Consider the following 21,654-nt stretch of genomic DNA (forward strand, 5'->3'; position numbering starts at 1 on the left):
GAGTTACATGCCATTGACCTATGACAGGATGAGTCAGCCTGTAGCTTGCTAATCACCCATATGTGAGGACTATCATCCTGCTTGTCCTGGGATAAAGCAGAGTTGCTTACCTGTAACAGGTGTTATCTCAGGACAGCAGGATGTAGTCCTCACGAAACTCACCCGCCACCCTGCGGAGATGGGTCCGATATATTTTCTTATTTTATTTTTTCGCTCCTACTTTTATTGCTACAAACGAGACTGAAGGGAGACCCTGTGGCTGCAGGGAGACCCTGTGGCTGCAGGGATCATGGCATGCTGGGTGGGCTCAGTGTGCCAGCCAAAAGTTTCTAGAAACTTTGACAGAAGTTTTCCGTGAGAGGGGCTCCATCGATGATGTCACCCATATGTGAGGACTACATCCTGCTGTCCTGGGATAACACCTGTTACAGGTAAGCAACTCTGCTTTCTTGACTACCTTGGAGAGAGTTTAACCTGTTATTAGGAAACAGAGTAAGAAATGGTACAAAAATACTGTAACTCATATAATTAGCTTAAGGGTCTTATGTACTAAAGAGATTTTCTCATTTTGGGAAAATTGCTTGGCACGTAGGCCCCTTTAAGGCATGAATATGGCACAAGGCAAGCTTTTCCTCAAAATAAAAAAAAATAGCAAAACAGTTTATGATGTGCCAAAAGTACTCCAACATTTTTGCTTAATATTTAAACATGGCTAAAATGGTTGAAAATGAGCATTATTGAGAGAAACCTATATCTTGCTGGATATAGTGGTAGTAATTAGAGATGAGCTAGAAAATCATATTCTACAATCAAGATGCTAAACTGAAAATGTAATCTGTGGATATTTCTATTAGAAGGGAATGTACATTCATATTCGGACAATCATAATGGGACTTTTAGCAATTCTCTCATCCTCCTTCCCCTGTTATACTTTTCCCTAAATTCCAAGGCGTTTATAAATGTGATGACCTAATAAACGCTAACCAAGGGAAATTCTTCAAATTATAGATGGGGTTGTTTTGGCTCATTCATAGCACTAATATAAATCAAACATTAAACAGTTTTGATTAGGAAAAAATCCTGTGTGAAAACAAAGCTAGATTGATAATGTCTTTAATTTTCATTTGCTTTTGTTCTGTTTCAGATGTGGGAGCCAGCTGCTGGAAAAAGTGTGGGAAGCTGACTTAGAGGCATGTCAGCTGTTAGTCCGAGGATTTCAGGAGGAAGAGTCTAGTTATCATGTTCCTGAGTGCGGGGAGAGCCAGACAGATGAAGAGAGGGCTGACGGGGCCTGTTCAGACTCTCAAGGCAGAAATGAATGTCTGTTTTTGAAAGCTTTTAAGGCTGACAGCTCTACCATCCAGCAAAAGCACTGCGAACTGAAAGGGGTAAGAGGGTTTCTTCTTTATTATTTGATGGTGGAAAAATACCTGTCAGAATTGGAAAGACAAGAAAATTCAGTGGCAGGAGTCTGTAAAGGCTTATTTATATCCAAAAAATCAAAATAGTTTTCACATGTTGCCTTGCCTTCATTGCCTTATCTACATCACTGTGTATCAAAAAGGAGTAATCTGTTCACAAACAACTCAAGCTTGCCTATTACTACTCTGAAGCTTCAATTTTTGCTCTACCCCTTCAAACACAGGATGTTTGACAGCTTTAGAAATGACCATACAGAACTGAATAGAGTAAGGACAGAGGGATCTGGAAATAAATGTCTGCTTCCCAAAGTGAAGCCCTACTCAGCCTTCCTCAACCACAGTCTAAAATATAGCATAGGAGAGGCATATTATAGATTGCAAAATACAACACATACTTGTGCCTACACCCATCTCTTCTCGCAACCAAACCAGTGAGCTATGTACACCAAATTCAATCAATACAATGTCACATCTTTTCTAGGATTCAGGTTGACTCATGATCTGATCTCTCTAAGGCCTAGATTTATCAAAATGCAGTAAATATCACATGCGATAGGAAAAGGGGTGTGTTTTATGGTAATAGTCTGTTTATTGCAAATTATTAGGTATTACCACAGAGTGCGATAACTTTTTTGCACTTTGCGGTAAGTACCACAATTGTTGCACTTCCTACTTACAACCACTGGGGGGAAGGAAGAGAGAGAGATGGAGAGAGAGACACTAGCTATAAGGCCCTTAGGTATTTATACCTCTAGATGAGGCCAACCTAGTAACTCGAGGTGAGGTTTAAGTAGTAGTGTAGGGGCTAGGGGCCCCTTTGACATTCAGAGTGAGATGTACAAACAGAACAGTACACTCTCGTGAAGATTTGATGACCTTCAGAGTGAGGAAATTCACACAAAGATGAGATTTGTACAATGTTCTCTCAATCTAGCTTGATGGACTCTGTACCTGGGAAACATCAAGCTAGGTTGAGAGAACATTATACAAATCTCATCGAAGGTCATCAAATCTTCACAAGAGTGTACTGTTCTGTTCGTACGTCTCACTCTGAATGTCAAAGGGGCCCTTAACCCCTACACTACTACTTAAACTCACCTCGAGTTACTAGAACATAAGAACATATGAAGAACATAAGAACATGCCATACTGGGTCAGACCAAAGGTCCATCAAGCCCAGTATCCTGTTTCCAACAGTGGCCCATCCAGGCCATAAGAACCTGGCAATTACCCAAAAACTAAGTCTATTCCATGTTACCATTGCTAGTAATAGCAGTGGCTATTTTCTAAGTCAACTCAATTAATAGTAGGTAATGGACTTCTCCTCCAAGAATTTATCCAATCCTTTTTTAAACACAGCTATACTAACTGCACTAACCACATCCTCTGGCAACAAATTTCAGAGTTTAATTGTGCGTTGAGTGAAAAAGAACTTTCTCCGATTAGTTTTAAATGTGCCATACGCTAACTTTATGGAGTTCCCCCTAGTCTTTCTATTATCCGAAAGAGTAAATAACCGATTCACATCTACCCGTTCTAGACCTCTCATGATTTTAAACACCTCAATCATATCCCCCCTCAGTCGTCTCTTCTCCAAGCTGAAAAGTCCTAACCTCTTTAGTCTTTCCTCATAGGGGAGCTGTTCCATTTCCCTTATCATTTTGGTCGCCCTTCTCTGTACCTTCTCCATCGCAATTATTTATTTTTTGAGATTTGGCGACCAGAATTGTACACAGTATTCAATGTGCGGTCTCACCATGGAGCGATACACAGGCATTATGACATTTTCCGTTTTATTCACCATTCCCTTTCTAATAATTCCCAACATTCTGTTTGCTTTTTTGACTGCCGCAGCACACTGAACCGACGATTTCAATGTGTTATCCACTATGACGCCTAGATCTCTTTCTTGGGTTGTAGCACCTAATATGGAACCTAACATTGTGTAATTATAGCATGGGTTATTTTTCCCTATATACATAACCTTGCACTTATCCACATTAAATTTCATCTGCCGTTTTGATGCCCAATTTTCCAGTCTCACAAGGTCTTCCTGCAATTTATCACAATCTGCTTGTGATTTAACTACTCTGAACAATTTTGTATCATCTGCAAATTTGATTATCTCACTCGTAGTATTTCTTTCCAGATCATTTTTAAATATATTGAAAAGTAAGGGTGCCAATACAGATCCCTGAGGCACTCCACCGCCCACTCCCTTCCACTGAGAAAATTGTCCATTTAATCCTACTCTCTGTTTCCTGTCTTTTAGGTGGGCCTTATATAGAGGTATAAACACCTAAGTACTTTAAGGGGCTCTCCCTCTCGTTTATATAAAGAGCAACTTTCAAGCCATTTATGTGGGTACAAAATGTGACTATTGGTGGAAGACCTTGATTAAAAATAAGGCAGAGAATATATCAATGTGTAATTACATTCATCAGTGATGCAGTGAAAAACAAAATAAGCTGCAGAACAAAAGACAGCTAAAAATAAATACAAAAACCACAGAGGCCCAAATCACCTAGTTGGCAACACTGTTCCAGAAACTAAGGAATAAGAGAGAAAAAGAGAACCAGTGACGGCATCAGGTGGCTGAGTGCCAGTGCTGGAGACACTCAGGGCAGGAGTAGCCTTACTGGGAATGATTAGGCCCTAGCAGTGAATTTCCTGCTCCTCTTCCTCCAGTATTGTCTCCTTTCTCAGGTAGCAGGTAGAAAATAGTTCCAGCAGGAAGCAGATCTCCAGAGGAGCGAAGTCAGCAGATCCCAGTTATCTGCATGTTGTCAAATATTTGCACATGCAAGCAGACACAGCTGCTCACCAGTCTTCTTTAGATGAGGAAATCACCCACTTGGGGACCTGACATGTTCTTTACCTTCTCCTCTAGTAGAAGACCCTTAGTCTTCTTCACTTAATAGACAAGGAAGACGTCTCTCTGTCTTTTTCTCTAATTCTGTCTGACAAATTATGCACAGCTCAACACTAGGCAGATTTATTTTACAAGTTACTGTGAAGTTCATTTTAATAGACGCATAGTTTTATCTGTAATGTGAGTGCTGGTAGCCTGCAGAATCATGCTGGCAGTTAAGACTAGTTTTATTTGTAGCCTTTCAAAGTAATATCTTAGAAAATATTTATATTCTGCTGTTTCAGGTATTTCAGTGTTTCATTAGTGCGATATGGCACTTTAATAGCTGCTTTTTTACATTTGTTTACATGTTAATTATTTTGAGTGTTGTATGAGAGTTAAGCTAATATGGCTTTTGTGTGAGAGTGTTTACACCCCTCCTGTCATAGAGATCCATCTAGCCAAATGTAAAATATGAATAAGCTCATTGTGACGTGCTCCACGGAAGTTTGCTTTTTATAACTTTAAAGTGGAATATTCCAAGAATTGTTTTGCAAAAATCATTAATTTGATACTTAGCAAATGGCAGAATTACTATTATAGACCCAATCAGGAACACATTTTTGGCAAATTCAAAGCATCACTTCCCAACAACAATAGTATAGTAAAATCAAATAGGAGCAAGACTGGGGATAGTAATAATCCTTAAAAATTGCACTAAGCTTTATATACAGCAGCTTCAGGAGACCTGCAAAATACCAAGGCTTACTTGCAGGCAGTTTGAGTCCCCCACATAGCAGCAGATCAGCTGTTGAAATTAAATCATTGAATACAGTTGCAGGAGATAATGCAAGGTATTAAAGATGCCAAACTATTGAAGGCCCCAGGTCCAGATGGATTTTCATTGGAATTTTATAAGCTTTTGTCTCAAAAAGTAGTAGTCCCACTAGGACTAATGTTTGAGAGATTAATTGAAATAAGACACATTCTATTTGCTTCCAATTTGGCTATTATTACAGTGTTACCAAAGAGGAGTAGAGATCCTACCTCTTTTATCTTATTGCCCAATTTCCATATTAGACTTTGATGTTAAGCTATTGGCAGATACTGGCAAATCGCTTGGCAAAAATCCTTCCAACACTTACGGGCCGATACAGTAAAGTGCGCTCCGGTGGAGTGCACTGTTAGCCCATGTTTGGCCGCGCATTTTCGACGAGCTATTTTTACCCCTTATACAGTAAGGGGTAATAGCGCGTCGAAAACGCGCAGCCAACCCCCCTCCCCCCCCGAAACTAATAGCGCCCGCAACATGCAAATGCATGTTGATGGGCCTATTAGTTATTCCCGCGCGATTCAGAAAGTAAAATGTGCAGCTAAGCCGCACATTTTACTTTCAGAAATTAACACCTGCCAAAGGTTGGCGTTAATTTCAGCCGGCTCCTGGGAAGTGTACAGAAAAGCAGAAAAAAATGCTGTACACCCTCCGCTGTCAGTGGGTTCGAGAACCGACGCCAGTAAACTTGAGCGTCGGCTGTCAAACCCACTGACAGCCGCTGCTTCTGTCAAAAAGGAGGCGCTAGGGACGCACTAGTGTCCCTAGCGCCTCCTTTTACTGCGGGCCCTCATTTACATAAATTTATTTACTGTATCGCGCGCCCAGGAGAGCGGGTGCTCGCCCGCTCTCCCGCGAAGTTTTCTGTATCGGCCCGTTATTGGGGAACGGCAAGAAGGATTTCTTCAGGCTCCGTATTCGATAAAGCATATGCATAGAATCATAGCATCCCTGGAGAGTAGTAAAAACAAACAGATACTCTCTCTTTTGTTAAGTCTTGATGCTGAAAAGCCATTTGATTGCCTTTCACCTTACTTTTTCACTATGCTGGCAATCGTTTGGCCTTTCTTAATGCATAGAATACATCTGGAGTGCGCTTCTAAGTTGGTATTTTGTAATGTTTACGCCTGTTGCACACTCTTAACCTTTGTAGCTGCACCTTTTAGGTTCTTGGGGTTTTTTTTTTTTAATTATTTCTCATTTTATCAGTTTCCTTTTTAAAAGTTTAGTGCTAGAGCCATGGATTTACTTACTGTCCCCCTTCCAGTCAATAATTCAAATTTGATCAAGTTATGATCACTATTGCCAAGTGGCCCCACCAGTTCTCTCTCACTGAATCCTGCTCTCCACTGAGAATTAGATCTAAAATTGCTCCCTCTCACATAGGTTCTTGAACCAATTGCTTCATAAGGAGGTTCTATATCTACTGTTGTCAGTGTTTACTGATTCGAAACCCTACTTGTAATGTTTTCCATGATGCAGAGTATGTTTCTGCTGGCATTTGTATTCGGCACCTTTGCTACACATTGGGATTCTGTGTTTCAGTCTTTTCTATGGCACCAGTGAACAAGAAGCCTAATCACCTTTCTCTCTGTGGGGCCTGTCATATTCAGCCTTCTCAGCCTGACTTGGATGTGTCAGCGCTGTTTGGATGCTCAGTGGGAGTTGTCTTGCTCTGACTTTGCTAAGCCTGGATCTTCCCATCCTGATGATGTTTCAGCTGCGGCCTTGTCCGGAGGGAAGCCAGACCTCAGAACTCCCTTGTCTGGCTCCTCTGCAGGTGATGGCAGTGCTGTGGGCCCTGCTCCAGTTCCTTCTGGGTTTGGACTGAAACCACTTGCTTTTTCTTAGGTGGAGTTTTTGAGGCTTACAAGCCTTTCTTCAGGCACAGTCCTTCGCTTTGCCCAATCCTGTCAGGCCGGACCCTCAGCTGGTGGGTCCTCCCTATTCCAGTCCTATGGTTAAATGCTGGGCACGCCTCTGTTTGCTGTGGGTATCTCCAACAGAAACCCGGATGGCACTGATGAGGCGGATTCTGATTCCCTGGAAGATGGGGAAATTCCTCCAGGACTAGAACTGTATTGGACCATGTTAGCGTTCTTTCATAGAGATGAGGTGTCAGCCTGATTTCCCAGACCTTGCAGAAGTTGAGTGTTGCTGGGACAGATGTCAGTCGGAGCCAAAAAAAGAATCCCATTTTGGTTTCCTTGCAGAAAGCCTCTTGTTTTTTCCCTGTTATGGACGCCATTCAGGAATTGATTGATCTTGAATGGGATGTACCCCCTGGATCCAGTTGTGAGAGAGCATTTGTGTTTTCCCCAAAGTGGATGTACTGGTCTGTGCCATCTCTAAGCGGATGACTATTCCCATGGAGGGAGGGGCAACCTCAAAGGATGTGCATGATAGGAGGATTGAGGCTATTCTTAAGCAAGCCTTTGAGGCAATGGTGATGAATTTACAGATAGCTTCCTGTTGCACTCTAGTGGCACAATCTTGTCTGCTTCTCTCTCAGGAGGTTGATGACTCTGGAGTGAATTCCAGAGCTGTCTGTTACACGTGCTGTCTGCAGCAGACCCACGGCAGAGCCCTCTCACCTTTTCACAAGGACTCCAGCCTCTGGTTCCTCCTCACTGGCGGCGGTGGGTCACCAGCTCCGTCCTCTGGCCCCGCTACAGTCTCCAGCGTTCCAGATCCTGATGCCACTACTCGTCGGGCCTCTCTGCATGGCCTGCAGAGAGACGCCACCGCTCACGCCACGCCCCTCCCTAGGCATGCATCGCTGATCCTTATGAAGGGACCGTGGCAGGAACCTGGCCATGGCCCCGGATGATGACGTAAACTTCTGCATAGTATTTAAGCTCAGGCCCTGCTCCATAGCATTGCCTTTGCAACAGGTCTCCTGGCTACTCTTGTACTCGTTGCTGCTAAGAGATTCGTCTCTACTCTTCATCCCTGATCCTCGTTCCTACCCTGCCTGTGCTTCAGATTGATTACATGGACTTTCACCTGACTACACTACAGCCTATCTCCAGACCCACACCTCCGCTTTGCCTGACTACGCTACAGCCTATCTCCAGACCCAGACCTCTGCTTTGCCTGACCACGTATTGCTATCTTCAGATCCTGACCTTCACTTTGTCTGCCTACGCTATTGACTTCTCCGTGATCCAACCTCAGCTTTGATTGACTACGCTATTGACTATCTCTGTGATCAGCCCTCACCATTGCTTGCCACAGCCCCTGGTTGCCGCCGGCCCTGACTCAAGCCTACCATTGGAAGCCTCTTCTGCCTACTCCCTGGACATGGACTTATTAGGCTTCGGCCTATCTTTGCTCGAGTGCCATCAGTCTGCCTTTGTTTAATTGGCGCCCGAGTTTCCAGAACCTTATCCAGTCCAGAGTAGGACTACTTCATCCCTCGCCTGCTTTGTCTGGGCTGAACCAACTTCTCTTTCTATTCTATCTCGAGGCCCACCTAAGTCCTGCCAGCCCTGGCACCCAAAGGCTCAACCCACGGGGAACAAGAGCTGGTGTAGGTGAAGCTCCAACGGTCTCTGACTATCAGCCCACTCCACCTGCCGACAGTGGGGACCTATAGGGCCCTACCTATGGGTTGTGTCAACCCCACCTCGGCCCAAAGGTTCACCTCCGACGCAACAGGTTGCAAAGGCCATCGACTCGGTGGAGCCGCGTGCCCTCCAGGCCATCCCAGACCTGGCATCCAAAGTAAAAGAACAGCAGCAGTTCCTTGAGGCATTGGTCTCCTTCAGGAATCACCTTCATGCCCGGCTTGATGCCCTCACTAATAATCCAGCTTCCACTTCGGCTCCTTCTCATCCACAGCCATCTCCATCGATACCTCTAGCCTTGTTGGCCCTACCAGCGCCCCTGTGCTTCAACGGTGACTCCAGACTCTGCAGAGGGTTCATTAACCAATGCTATATGCAATTCGCTCTGCAGCCCTCCGCCTTCCAGGACAAATTGACCAAAGTTACCTTCATCTTATCCCATCTCGAAGGGAAGGCACTGGCTTCGCTCGGATTCCTTGCTAAAGGAACTGTCTCAGTTTGTGGCTGTGTTTCGACGGACCTTCAATGATCCCGGGTGGCAAGCACCAGCTTACTACATCTCCGTCAAGGTCAAATAAGTCTCTTCAACTATACCATCGAGTTTTGGACTTTGGCTACGGAGCTCACCTCGCAGGAAGACTGCCTACGAGCTATCTACCTGGATGGACTTTCTTCAAAGCTGAAAGATGAGCTGGCTACACAGGAGCTCCCGTCCTCTCTTGAGGACCTTATAGACTTGACAGGCTGAATCGACCACCATCTCCAAGAGCATCACCAGGAGAGTCATGCCCAAGAAACCTTCTCGGGTTCGGTTCCGTTCTCCACTGACCACCAACCCTGTCCCAAGCAGGGACACTATGGTGGCTAAGGCGGAAGAACGCATGCAGTTGGGTCATGGGCGGCTGACACTGGAAGAGCGCCTCCGGCAGAGACAAACTGGTCTGTGTCTATATTGCGGAGCACCTGGCCACCATCTACAGACTTGTCCTATCCGTCTGGTAAACTTCCCGGCCCGAGTTCAGTAGGGTCCTCAACTTGGGTGCAACCTCTCCGGCCCCCCAGTTATCTGTACCAGTTACCTTGATCTTGGTCTCCCGGTCCTTTCCAGTGCTTGCTCTGGTAGATTGCGGAGCAGGAGGTAATTTTATTCTCGAGGACCTTGTCCAGCTCCTGGGTATAAAGACCCGCTCGTTTGAGACGTCCTTATGTATCGCATCAATTTATGGAGGGCCGTTACCCAGCCAAATCTCTCTTACTACTGAACCCGTCCAGCTGCGCACTGGTACCCTACACACTGAGGAACTCGAACTGTTAGTGTTGGAGAAATCCATCCATCCGGTAGTTCTTGGATTCCCCTGGCTACAGAAGCATTCTCCCCAATTTAATTGGGGTTCGTTGCAACTGGTGGAGTGGGGTCCCGCCTACCACCAGTCTTGTCTCCAGAAAGTGGTACCTCCATCTGTGGTTCCTTTGGCTGTCACTTCTTCTGGCATACCTGCCCCTTACTCAGACTTCGAGGACATCTTCTCGAAGCAAAAAGCAGATCTCCTTCCGCCTCGTCAGAGGTTCGATTGCTCTATTGATCTCCTTCCAGGGACCACACCTCCTCAAGGATGCACCTACCCTCTGTCTCAGCCCGAGTTGAGGGCCATGAAGGAGAATATCCAAGAAAACCTTGCAAAAGGATTCATCTGCCCCTCTACTTCTCCTGCTGGGGCAGGATTCTTTTTTGTGACCAAGAAAGATGGGTCATTTAGGCCATGTATTGACTACCACAGCCTAAACGCCATCACCCGTAAGTATCCCCTGCCACTAATTTCCGAACTATTCGATCATCTTCAGGGAGCATCTATATTTACAAAGTTGGATCTACGCGGAACGTTTAACCTGGTACGAATCCATCCCGATGACATTTGGAAGACCACCTTTAACATCCGGGATGGGCACTACGAAATTTTTAGAGATTTGCTGTATACCAAAGTAGTGGCTTACCTGGACAATATCCTTGTCTTTTCTAAAAACCTGGACACCCACTGCACTGATGTCCGTACCGTCCTCCAGTGCCTTCGCGAGAACCACCTGTTTGCAAAATTGGACAAATGCTTGTTTGAGAAATCCAGCCTGCCTTTCCTCGGTTATATTATCTCCCAAAAGGGGTTCTCCATGGACCCAGCCATGTTAAAAGGAATCCGGGATTGCCGCAGCTCATGGGTCTTAAAGCTCTCCAGTGCGTCCTGGGATTCCTCAACTACTATCGTCACTTCATCCCACATTACTCTACTCTGGCTGCTCTGTTGACTGCCTTAACTCACAATGGGCAAGATACGCGAAATTGGACTTCGGAGGCCATCGCAGCCTTCCACCGCCTCAAAGAGGCCTTTCAAAGGGATCTTGTTTACATCATCCCGATCTGAATCATCCATTCCTAGTAGAAGTGGACGCCTCCACCATTGGGGCTGGGGTGGTCCTGAGTCAACGCACCGCTTCCGGTACTATAGTCCCATGTTCCTTCTACTCCCATAAATTTTCATTTGTGGAGCAAAATTACAGCATAGGGGATCGTGAGTTACTTGCCATAAAATTGGCTCTCGAAGAATGGCGCCCGTGGCTAGAGAGCGTGCAACACAAATTTACTGTGTTCACCGATCATAAGAATCTGGAACATCTGAGCCAAGCCCAATGTCTCAATGCCCGTCAAGCTCGATGGGCTCTGTTCCTTTCCAGGTTTGATTTTGAGCTTCGTTACCGCCCAGCCGATAAAAATCTCCAGGCAGATGCCCTATCACAATCCTTCGAGCCTGAAGACACTCTGGAAGAGCCTAGCCACATAATAGACCCAGCCTGTATTTGTTTATCTGTTATGCACCCAGTTCCTGCTGGGAAGACGGTCGTGCCCTGACGACTCCAAGAAAGAGTTCTCCGCTGGGCACATGATTCCAAATTTGCCGGTCATCCAGGACGAGCACGGACCTTGGCACTGCTCCAGTGGTTCTTTTGGTGGCCTATCATGGTCTCTGACGCTAAAGAATACGTCGAATCCTGTAATATCTGTGCACCGCAAAAACCCACGGTCGGTCAACCTTGGGGTCTCCTACAACCACTTCCAGCTCCTGAGGAACTGTGGACCCACCTGTCTGCCGATTTCATCGTGGATTTGCCTCCATTGAAGGGTCATACCGTAATATGGGTAACCATAGACCGATTTTCAAAAATGGCCCATTTCATCCCTCTACCGGGCCTACCATCTGCTCCAGAGCTAGCACGCCTATTTTTCTATCGTATTTTTAGACTGCATGACCTAACCAAGGACATTGTCTCAGACAGAGGTCCACAGTTCGTTGCTTGAGTGGCGTGCTCTTTGCCGAAAATTCGGTATTAATATCAGCCTAACAACTGCCTATCATCCCCAAGCTAACGGACAAGCCGAGCGAATGAATCGCTCTTTGAAGGCTTTCTTGCGCGCTTACATCAATGAACCAAAGTGGTCTCAGAAGTTCATTTGAATCAGTCCATTTCCTTGCCGTCCCTGGATAAGGTCAGGGATGTGGAGGAGTATCACCTCCTGCGCTCCTTAGATGTCAGGAGCTTTGTCGTGCGGTATTTGGAGGTTTCTGAACTTTTCCGGAAGACGGATCACCTGTTTGTCCTCCTTGGCAGAAGTAAGCAGGGTACTCCAGCTTCGCATGCTACGATAGCTCGCTGGATTACGGAGGTGGTCACGGCCGCGTATGTGGATGCTGAAAAGCCTACTCAAGTTCGAGCTCATTCCACTAGGGCTCAGGCAGTGTTGTGGGCAGAGATTAGATTGTTGTCTCCTGTCAATATCTGCCAAGCTGCAACGTGGTCCTCCTTGCATACTTTTTCCAGGTTTTATCGTCTGGATTTGCAGGCCCAGGAGGATGCAGTCTTTGCACGTGCGGTGTTGACTGGACCGCGAGCAGCCTCCCACCCTGTTCAAGAGTAGCTTTAGTAATCCCACTGGTCCTGAGTGCATCTGTCTACATGCTAGGAAATGGAGAAATTACTTACTTGAGAATTTTGTTTTCCTTATTGTAGACAGATGGACTCAGCTTCCCATCCTTGGCTGCCGGATGAGTGTGTCAGCAGTCCTCCTGTGGGGCTGTGGGTCCCAAAGGATTAATGGTAAGTGTTCATCCAGTGCCTAGATTAGGGTTCCTAGTTCTTACGTGAGTTCAGTGTTTATTGTTGGTGAATACAGTTATGGTTTCTAATCAAGTATTTTGCTAGTCTGTCCACAGTTGCTTTTGAAGAGAATACTAGTGGGCTGGGATCTCTGCAAGAGTATATATACTGTGACGTCAGCTTGCTCTGTCTGTCTGCTGGCAGGGGAACATAACCCACTGGTCCTGAGTCGATCTGTCTATATACTAAGGAAAACAAAATTATCAGGTAAGTAATTTCTCCATTTCTGCTCAGGAAGCACTATACATTGAGTTCTATCATGTAAAAAAAAGAAGAGAATCATTGTAACACTATACTACCAATCCCAACGTCCCTCAGGAGCTTAAGAATTTTGTGATCAATGGTATCAAATGCCACAGGTAAGTCAAGCAGCTCAAAAAAAAAACCAACTCAGTCCCACAATCAAATCCACATCGAAAATCAAATAAAGAAATCAGCACGGTCTCTGTATTATGATTTGTACGAAAATCATATTGATAATTGTCTAATGTGAAGTATTTATCCATAAAATTTTATAACTGCTTCAAGACAGCTTTTTCAAGCATTTTAGTAACAAATGGACGGTTCGATATTGGGTGATAGTTACCTATTTCATTTCTGTCTGAATTGGCTTTTTTTAAGAACAGGTTTCAATGTGGCAAATTTTATTGGGACATGGCCTTTTTGTAGAGGGAAATTCACAGCAGAGCATACATAACTTGCTAATTCAGCTCTAAGTCATTTAAAAGGGGAATTGGAACAGTTATTTAGTGGGAAAAGAATGATCTTCATGCCACTAATAATCATCTTTTGTATTTCTGATGAACTCAACAATTCAAATGATTCCCATAAAAGTTCTCCATCATAGTGCTCTGCCACAGGTATGATTGTTAAATGTATTTGAAGTTACTGATGCTCAAAGAGGTGCCACCCGGTACTCAATGAAGGGTTCATATACTTTTTTATACAAGGATATTTATTGTTGAATCAATAATCAAAACACAATTTTTGTCTGAGTTATTTTTTTAGTGGAGTTATCTTTTTGACTCATCAGGGTTTAGATTAGGATCTAATCCTGTTTTGCGTATAAATTGTGCTAAGATATATAACATTTTAAGAGGGTTCACAAACTCTCTCAGTACTTTAGTGCTTCTGTAACAAACTCTTCATAAAAATGTATTTGGTTTATAAGTGATTCAGTAGTTGTCCTGAGTGTAGGAAAGGTATAAATTACATCACTTTTCTGGAACACAAGGGATGGATATTTATTTATTTATTTATTTATTTTTATATACCGATGTTCCTGTATAGCATACATATCGCACCGGTTTACAAGGAACTGAACAGTCGCCTCAGGGGCGGAATACATTAAAACATGATACAGTAAACGGGATACAGTAAACAGTCGCCTCAGGGGCGGAATACATTAAAACAGGAAAACTTTTAGTGAGACATTCGTAAACTCGATTAAACGGGATACAGTAAACAGTCGCCTCAGGGGCGGAATACATTAAAACAGGAAAACTTTTAGGGAGACATTCGTAAACTCGATTAGATGTAACTGGGTTTCAAACTCGGAAACATAAGTTTTTAGCTCTCAGGGAAAGCTTGGGTGAATAGCCAAGTCTTTAGCTTCTTTTTGAATGTCAGAAGGCACGGTTCTTGGCGGAGGTCCGGTGGGAGTAGGTTCCAAAGAGGGGGACCTGCAGTGGACAGGGCTCGTTTCCTCAGGGAGGTTCTCGCCGGTTGGGTGTGAAGCATGTTCTGGTATGCCCTTCTGATTGGTCTTTTGGAAATGTGTTGCTGTATTTGGAAGGATAGGTTGAGGGGGGAGATGTTGTGCAGAGCCTTGTGAATCATCATGAGTGATTTAAATTGTATCCTAAATTTTATCGGTAGCCAGTGTAGATATTGGAGGATAGGGGTGATGTGGTCCCGTTTTTTGGTGTTAGTGAGTATTCTGGCTGTCGCATTCTGTAACATTTGAAGTGGTTTGATGGTGCTGGCGGGCAGACCCAGGAGGAGTGAGTTGCAATAGTCCAGTTTAGGGAGGATGATAGATTGAAGTACTAGGCGGAAGTCTCGGAAATGTAGAAGAGGTTTTAATTTTTTTAAGACTTGCAATTTGAAGAAGCAGTCTTTGGTAGTGTTATTTATGAATTTGGTGAAGTTGAGTTGGTTGTCTAGAAGCACCCCCAGATCTCTTACTTGCGGCGAGTGGTCGATTGATGTGCAGGAGGGTTGGGAGGAACTAAGGGGGTTGAGCAGAGAGCAATTATCTGGAGCTATTATGAGGATTTCAGTTTTGCTAGTATTTAACACTAGATTGAGGCTTGTTGGTAAATTTTTGATTGCTGCAAGGCAGCTGTTCCAGGATATGTTGAACAATGCTATTTAGTTTTTAATAAAGTATGATTTAAGAAAGGAGGACATGGGCTCTCCTGACTTAAATTCTTTTATAGTAACATAGTAATGACAGCAGAAAAAGACCAAAATGGTCCATCTAGTCTGCCCAGCAAGCTCCCCAAGGTAATAACTGCCTGTCCGTGCAAGTTACCCCCATGTTTCTCTTAAGGGTAGTAACTGCCACTCCGTGCATATATACATACATCACTTACACTGTCTCTATATACTGAAATTTTTGTAGTTCAGTGCAACGAGAAATTGTGCACATGTATAATGATAAATAGATGTCATAAAGGAGAGGTTTATAATGGATTTCTGTGATTACGAACAGCTTGGTTAGATTATTTTGTTTGATAATGGACATATCCTGTAATTTAATATACAATACTCTTTAAAACATGGGGAGGGCAATAATGAAATGCATTTCCACCTGCAGAAATGAACTGTTTGATTATTGTTTATCTTAAAAGGACAGGCACGTCAACAATGCATATACTTTTACCCATGTGTTTTGTAGGCGTTCCAGTGGGCTGGGTTAGGTTGGGAGAGGCAACTACAAATGAAGCTTTCCCTTAAAGTACCCGCAGTAAAAGCTGGTAAAATTTTGGGTAGGTATTTTTTTTTGGGAGGGGTGGGGCAACAATCTTTGTTTTTTGTGGCAAACCCCCTGAGTAAAAATTGCCCAGTTACCAGATTGTGGATACTTTGATCATCTAACCTATAGAGCTACTTTATGGATTTTTCCTGCAGATATAAAGAGGGAATTTTCAAGAAGCATTATGTCAGTTTTATACTACAGTTTATACTTCACATTTGCAGAATTTACAATAGCTGTAGTCCTTTCCCATAGCATCACACATCCTCCCTATCATCATATTAGCTGAATCTTGATTGCTAGGCTTTTTTTTTCAATATTTGGTTTTATAGCGTACAGTGTCTGATTTCTTCCAAATTCCATCTGAAAAATTCCATTATTCAAGCATCATCACAATGAAAGACCAACCATGTGTTACCTTTGTGTGTGAACACATGGATATTATTCAGCCTGTGTCATTACTTCTTTTTAAATATTACTTCACTCCGGTGTGCCTTTCCTGCACAGGTGGGGGCCACAAAAAATTTGTAAGTTTTTGGGGGCAGGGACCCTAGCTAGCTCTTTCCCCAGGATGTGGATCCTTTTGGTTGTGGGGGGCTACTTTCAGGGCCCAGTACAGGGGTGACTTCATCCTTACAGATATTTCCCTGGGAGAGGGGTCGTTTCTTCACTGGGTTCTATGTGCCAAAAAACTACGCAGGAATCACTGGGTTACTATCTGTACTGTTCAGAAGTTACGTAAATAATGGCACAATAAATATGAATCCAGCACCACAGACTTTCTTCCTTTGGTTACAGTCTTTATCCTCTCTCTGTGCAGGAATCTTTTAGACAGGCAAAGGATCCATCCACCCTCCAGGATTAGGCAAAGTTGAAGTTCCAGTGGGCAGGGTAACCCTAAGATGGCCAAAATCCTGTCCATGTACAAAGAGTAAATCTTCTCTCTGCCCAAGGGGTGAAGATGCTGAATGGGTGTCCTCAAAGATGTAAATAGTTTTACTTAAAGTTAGTAGATGTTCAAGATCTTTTCTCTTGTTCTTTTCCTCTTGGAATCCCAATGGGCTGGGATCCGAAATCTAAACAGCAGCTTGGGCTGATTTTTGCTCCAGGTAAGAAGGAGAGCAAAAATCTTCCTGCTGGGCAATTAATCAAAAATCTTTCTTGTCCCCCAAAAATACTAACACCGGAGTTGTTCCTTGAAGCAGGTGACGACCTTGGTAGGCGCAAGTCTTCCCCATTCCTGGGCATCCTAAACACAGGATTCCCCATTCCCTGAGTCCAAGAAAGGCCCCAGGTGTCCAGAAAGCCTCCTACCAAATAAAAGTCCAAAATATTCCCAAGACAACCACTCTGCACTTTGGGAGAAGAGTAGAGGAGTGGAGTCCTTGATCCATCCCAAAGGATCTAAAGCAGGCCAAAAACACAAGTGAGTTAAAATCTTCAACCTTCCTCCAGAACTGCAAACGATATTGCCTTCCTCCCCCTGCCCCCTGACCTCTCTGTAGAAAGCTTCTATATAACCTCACAGGAGGGGGGAATATCCATCTCAGCACCCTCAATGGGAGGAGCTGTACTGCGTGGATCTTCCCCTAAGTATCTTTTACTAACTGCACTAGTGGCATATCCCAGGGCTTAATGGCAACCAAAAATGGCTTCTCATACAGAAATACACTTGAAGAGTTAGTGTTCCTATAAAGACTCTTTCCTGTCTACCAGCCACTTCAGGTTAATAGATGCATATCCTGGCCATTTCTTAATGACCTCCTGGAAGTATTTTTAATTAAAGGGAAAAAGAAAACATGATTTAAAAAAATGATAAGCTGGAAATGCTATAGTGAATAGATTCCCTTTGTTCATTACATGGATGGGGATAATTCCCATATTGCTATTGCTGTGGCTCTGCAGGGGTTATTGCTATTTAACTTTATATTTCATAATAACATACTGATACAGATTTTTTGGGAGGGGGGGAGGTTTCCTTCGGCCTTTGCTTATTTTCAGAGGGTGAAATTCAAATTCTTCATATGATAAGAGTTGAAAGAATTAGTGTATGTACAGCTGTGTGTATAAGTTTTCACACAGCTAGCCATGTGAACCTAATTACATATTACTACGTTGCTGGGCAGATAGGATGGATCATTGGGTCTTTATCTGTTGTCATTTACTGTATTGTTAAAGAGGCCCCAAACTCCTGGTTGGCTATTCATATGTTACTTCCTCTCTCTTGCATGTGGAATATTTTTCCTTTTTTTGCCCTAACAAGGAAAAAAATACCACATATTAGATTTCAAGCAAGAGGGGTGGACTGAAACCAGAGTTCAAATCCTACTTTCCCCACAGATATTGCACAGGCAAGTCACGTTGTTGTCTCCGGTACCCACTTAGGACCTGATTTTAAAAAAACATTTCCATGTGTAAAACTGGGTTTCTGTCAAGTAAATGCACTTTATTCATGTAAGTAGGCTTTTGAAAATTGCTACAATATATGTCATTGAATTGTCCATAGGATTTACTCGAGTATAGTAAGTGTACTATACTGGAGTAAATGGCATTTGAAAACTTCTACAATAGTAGTTACATTTGCATGTGTAAGGTCTTTGGGGAAGGGACTTTTTGTTCCTCATTACTTAATGCTGTAAGGCACCTTAAGCATTATTTGTGCCATCTCTCTCTAAACAATTGCAGTTTTAGCAGCTGTGATACCATAGCCATTTGCATGGTACAGTACTTCATGCATTCTAAGTAATTGAAAATAGATCTGAGAATATTATGGGCCTGATGTGATATGTGAACACTCATTATTAAAATCTCAATGGTAAACCTAGTTATTTAGCAAAATGATGCCGGTCATTAACAAGAAATCAAAACTGTATTGGAAGGAGCATGGCTGGGGTTTTTTTTCTGTCAGGAAGCCATAGCAACCAGCTTCACTGCTGTCATTGGGCGGCTGCAGCATATCATTGCCCAGTTATTAAGAAAGCTCTTCGTGTTCCAGTATTTACATGTTAACAATCAGGGAACTGATTTAATCCAAACAGCAGTTGCAGGAGACTCAGGTGCATAGGAAAGAGTGCCTGAAGTAAAGCAATATGTAACAGTCATAAACAAAGCTTTGACATGCTACAGTCATTACAAAAATAAGAACTATGGTAGTTGATAAAGACCATAATCCCTTCCAATCTGTATATCCATACCTCTTGCTCAGCTTTATGGTCCCTACTTCTCCCTCAGAGATTATCTATGCTTCTCTTCTTGAATTCTGATATTAATGCTCACCTCCACCACCTTCACAGAGAGGCTGTTCCATGCAGCCACCACCCTTTCAGTAAAGAAATATTTCCATAAATTACTCCTTAGTCTAATCCCTTTCACCCTCATCTCATGATTTATAGATTTAACAACTAGTGAAGTTTATTTGAAAACTAGAGGTAAATAATAAGAAAAAAAAATTTAGGGCACTCATTGACATATGTTTTTCATGTACACCAATAACACTGCAACTGAACAATGCAAGTTAATGGCCAATGACAGCAGAAGATCTGCAACGCTCATCTAATCTGTTGCAGTACCACAGAGCCCACCTGACTTTCAGTTTTACCGTATAGCATCTAAAGATTCTTTGTGTGTATCCCATGCTTTCATTAATTTTGTCAAAGTTTTGGCATCCACAACCTCCACTTAAATGCTGTTCCATACATGCACTACCCTTTTCTTATGTTACTCCTGAGTCTACCCCATTTGAGCCTCTTTTCATGACCTTTTGTTCTAGAACTTCTTTTCACTGGAAAATGATTGTGTTCTGGATCTGTAGGAAGGAGCACTAGGGGGCACTCCTGATCCGGGGAGAAATGTGCCCTTGGACCTCAGCGAACCTGGAGAGGAGCTCCAAGGAAGCATCAGCAGGTAAGACGAAGTCCCGTCTAGGCTAGGACCGGAAGCCCAGGCCCCCGCCAACCTGCACAGCCTTGGTGAGACCAACCACGCAAAGTTGGCCTCTGAGTAGTCCTGGGTAACGGCAGAGGCAGCAGGCCGGACAGGAGACAAGGGCGGCCGAGGACTCTGGAGCATGGAGACTCAGACGAGGAACTTGGAACGTGGAGACTCAGATGAGGAACTTGGAATGTGGAGACACAGACGAGGACGAGCAACATCCCTCAGGCGCCCTACACAGCCCAGCCAGGCTGGTCGCGGACCACACTGTCCCCTAAGCGCCCTACATAGCCAGCCGGCTGGTCGCGCACCATGAGGGGAGCGGGGCAAGTTCTGGACATCAGACACAGGACTTGGAACGAAGCAACCCCTTGGATCCTCCGAGGTTGGAACAGGATACGGACTCAGAATTTGAAACACGGGACTTGGAACCTGGAATTAAAAACAAGGAACCTCTGGAGGCATGGGCTACTCAGGACCTGGAATATCAGGACTTGGTTCACAGAACATCAGGACTTGGTTCACAGAACATCAGGACTGGATCATCAGGACTGGAACACGGAACAACAAGACTCGGATCACGGAACATCAGGACTTGGAACATCAGGACTGGATCACGGAACATACAACGATGAGGTATCCCACGAAGAACAAGGAAATGCAATGCAAGAATGCAGAGAAGACCTAGGGAGGACTAGCCCCTTGCGAAGGCAAGGCAGAAGTAGAAGCCGGACTCTTAAATAGGGCTAAAGATGAGGAGACACCCTGGGAGGAGTTCAGGTGGGGCCCGGGGCATATCCGGCCACGGACCCTTTAAATGTAGGAGAAAGATGCAGCCGTGCCCCTTAGGCAGAAGGGGCAGGACCCTGGAGAGCGGCCATGCTGCCGCTGACGCTGAGGAGTGGGGCTGGGCTGAGGAACAGGCCCCGACGGAGGAGGCGACTCTCCCTGCTGCGGAAGGCAAGCTGAGGAGCGGCTCCAGCCGCAAGGAAGACCGGGGACTGCAGCCTCTGGGCTGCGGAGCAGGAATGACGTCGGTGGCTCCTGCCGCTCCAGAGCACCAGCATGGCCCAGCCATGCCGAGCACGGAGGAGGCCTCCTGGCCAAGGAAAGACGTCAGTGGCTGCTCCTGCTGCGCTGGAAGACCCGGGGGTTGGCAGCAGCCTCCGGCCCCGAGGTAAGTGCCTACTCGTGACTGGCCCACAAGCAGGAGTGCAACAGATTGCATTGATATTTGAGATTTTGAATGTCTTCATATCCTCCCTCCATCCTCTCTTCCTCAGTATAGATATTCAAGTCTTTAGGTCTCATTTTCTAGAGCTCATCATGTAGACATATGTAAATTACAAATGTAAATTATATAAATAAGGAGATAAATATATTTTCTTAGCATTCAGATAGGTAGACCCATGATCAGTGGGTTTGCACCTCTACCAGCAGATGGAGATGGAACAAAGCTGATGTCACAGTAAAAAAAAAAAAAACAAACTGTTAAATAAATATATACCCCTGCACTGATATCAGCCAGCCAGTATTCAGTCTCTAGCATAGAGCTTTCCAAAGTGTGTGTCGCCTGCAGTGTGAAGGTGTGTCGCCTGGTCCACATAGCAGCAAGTAACTACAGCAGGAAGATCGGCGGGGCCGTGGTGGAGCTTACCTCATCATGGCCCGAAGAAAAGGGTCACGTTCACTCCTCCTCCTTCCTGCCTGCGCAGCCCCAGAAGAAAAACGTTGCCAGAGCCGTGTGGACAGGAAGGAGGAGGACAGGGGCGGATTGGCCTATCAGGGGATCGGACTTCCCTCGTTGGGCCGGTCACTCCCATCACGTGTTTTGTTTTGTTTTTTAAACAAGGATTCCCACCAAAGAA

At 44.4% G+C, this 21,654-nt stretch overlaps 1 protein-coding gene across 1 annotated transcript in view; it reads left to right on the forward strand.

Moving 5' to 3' along the window:
- DISC1 (DISC1 scaffold protein) overlaps positions 1 to 21,654 on the forward strand; it is a 699,528-nt gene that overhangs the window by 626,596 nt on the left and 51,278 nt on the right. Inside the window, exon 12 of the mRNA XM_029593853.1 lies at positions 1,145 to 1,388. Within this exon, the coding sequence (XP_029449713.1) occupies positions 1,145 to 1,388 (244 nt within the window). The remainder of the gene's footprint in view (positions 1 to 1,144; positions 1,389 to 21,654) is intronic.

The sequence above is a fragment of the Rhinatrema bivittatum genome, chromosome 3 (assembly GCF_901001135.1).
Source record: "Rhinatrema bivittatum chromosome 3, aRhiBiv1.1, whole genome shotgun sequence".
Classification (NCBI taxonomy): Eukaryota; Metazoa; Chordata; class Amphibia; order Gymnophiona; family Rhinatrematidae; genus Rhinatrema; species Rhinatrema bivittatum.